The following is a 1,494-nucleotide window of genomic DNA, read 5'->3' as shown; positions in this document are numbered from 1 at the left end:
CTACAGCACGTCTGTTTGCCTCATGGAAGTGGTGAGTGACGTCTTCCTGTTCATCCTGATGATGCTCGCTTGGGCTTCGCTGCTCCTCTGCTCCGTCTTCTCTGCACATGTCGCGACCTGCGTGGTGTTGAACACCCGCTTCAGGTTCAGCTGGGACCGGAAGGCCTTGCAGAAGATGAAATAGAGGAGCGGGTCCAGGCAAACGTTGAAAACCGACAACAAGATGGTCAGCTCCTTCATGTAGAAGAAGGGCTGACACAAATACGGCTTCTTCATGAAGGCGAAGGGAAGGCGGACCAGGTGGTACGGCACGAAGCACACGCAGAACACGCTGACCAGCACCAGCATGTTCCTGCGGGACCTGGCCAGCATCTTGGAACCCGAGGACGCCCGCTGCTTCTGCTGCGCCAGCGCCAGCCTGCGGGAGGTGCTGTAGTAGAAGAAGATCAAAGAGACGAGGACGGCCAGGAAGATGGCGGCGGAGATGGAGTGAATGATTTTATATAACACCCTGATCTGATCGCTGTGGATGGCGTCACAGCTCACCGTGTCGGGAACAGAGTCACGATGTGGGTCCGTCACGATCCACAGGGTGATGTAGATGCTCGTCATGGCCAGCAGGCCGACCCAGGTTACCGTGGAGACGATGTGAGCGGCCCGCACCGTCTGCAGGATGTGGGTCCCTAAAGGATGGACGATCTTCAGATACCTGCCGAGAGGAGAGGGTTAGGGTTAGATGATCCGGCCCACTTTCCTTCCTGTCTGTTTTCCTTCCTTCCATCTGTCCTTCCTTCCTCCCTTTCTTCCATCTGTCCTTCCTTCCTTCCTTCCTTCCTCCCTTTCTTCCATCTGTCCTTCCTTCGTTCCTTCCATCTTTCCTTCCTGTCTTGTTTTCCTTCCTTCCTCCCTTTCTTCCATCTGTCCTTCTTCCCTTCCTTTCTTTCTTTTTCTTCCATCTGTTCTTCTTCCCTTCCTTTCTTTCTTTTTCTTCCATCTGTCCTTCCTTCCTTCCTTCCTTCCTTTCTTTTTCCTTCTTTCCTTCCTGTCTTGTTTTCCTTCCTTCCATCTGTCCTTCCTTCCTTCCTTCTGTCCTTCCTCCCCTTCTTTCTTTCTTACTTCCTTCCTTCATTCCCTCCCTCCATCTTTTTAGTGATCCGGCCCACATGAGATCAAATTGGGCTTGAATGAAAATGAGTGTGACTCCCCTGGTCTACATCATATAATGCACATGTGGTCAAAGACGTGCTATCAGTGCTAGGCAGCGCTAGTATCTGGTTAACAGTGAAACAGCTTTCTGCACAGACGATACTCTCTTCTGATACTGAAAGAACACCTTTTCTTTTCTGCGTAGCACTCACATACCTTTCAGTGCTGAGAACTGTCAGTGTGAGTTGTATCTCAGTATACACAATAAGTCTCAGTAAATGTATTTAGTATTTCCAGTTTTCCAGTACTGGGTGTTTGGACACTTAAATACAGGACATTAACCAGAAG

The 1,494-nt window shown here is 50.3% G+C and overlaps 1 protein-coding gene across 1 annotated transcript in view; it reads right to left on the bottom strand.

Annotated features, from left to right (window-relative positions):
* The window catches only part of LOC128359992 (P2Y purinoceptor 14-like), a 24,602-nt gene continuing 23,108 nt past the window's right edge, over nt 1-1,494 (bottom strand). Inside the window, exon 3 of the mRNA XM_053320306.1 lies at nt 1-709. Within this exon, the coding sequence (XP_053176281.1) occupies nt 1-709 (709 nt within the window). The remainder of the gene's footprint in view (nt 710-1,494) is intronic.

The sequence above is a fragment of the Scomber japonicus genome, chromosome 6, assembly GCF_027409825.1.
Source record: "Scomber japonicus isolate fScoJap1 chromosome 6, fScoJap1.pri, whole genome shotgun sequence".
NCBI lineage: Eukaryota > Metazoa > Chordata > Actinopteri > Scombriformes > Scombridae > Scomber > Scomber japonicus.
This window is presented reverse-complemented; position numbering and strand designations above follow the sequence as displayed.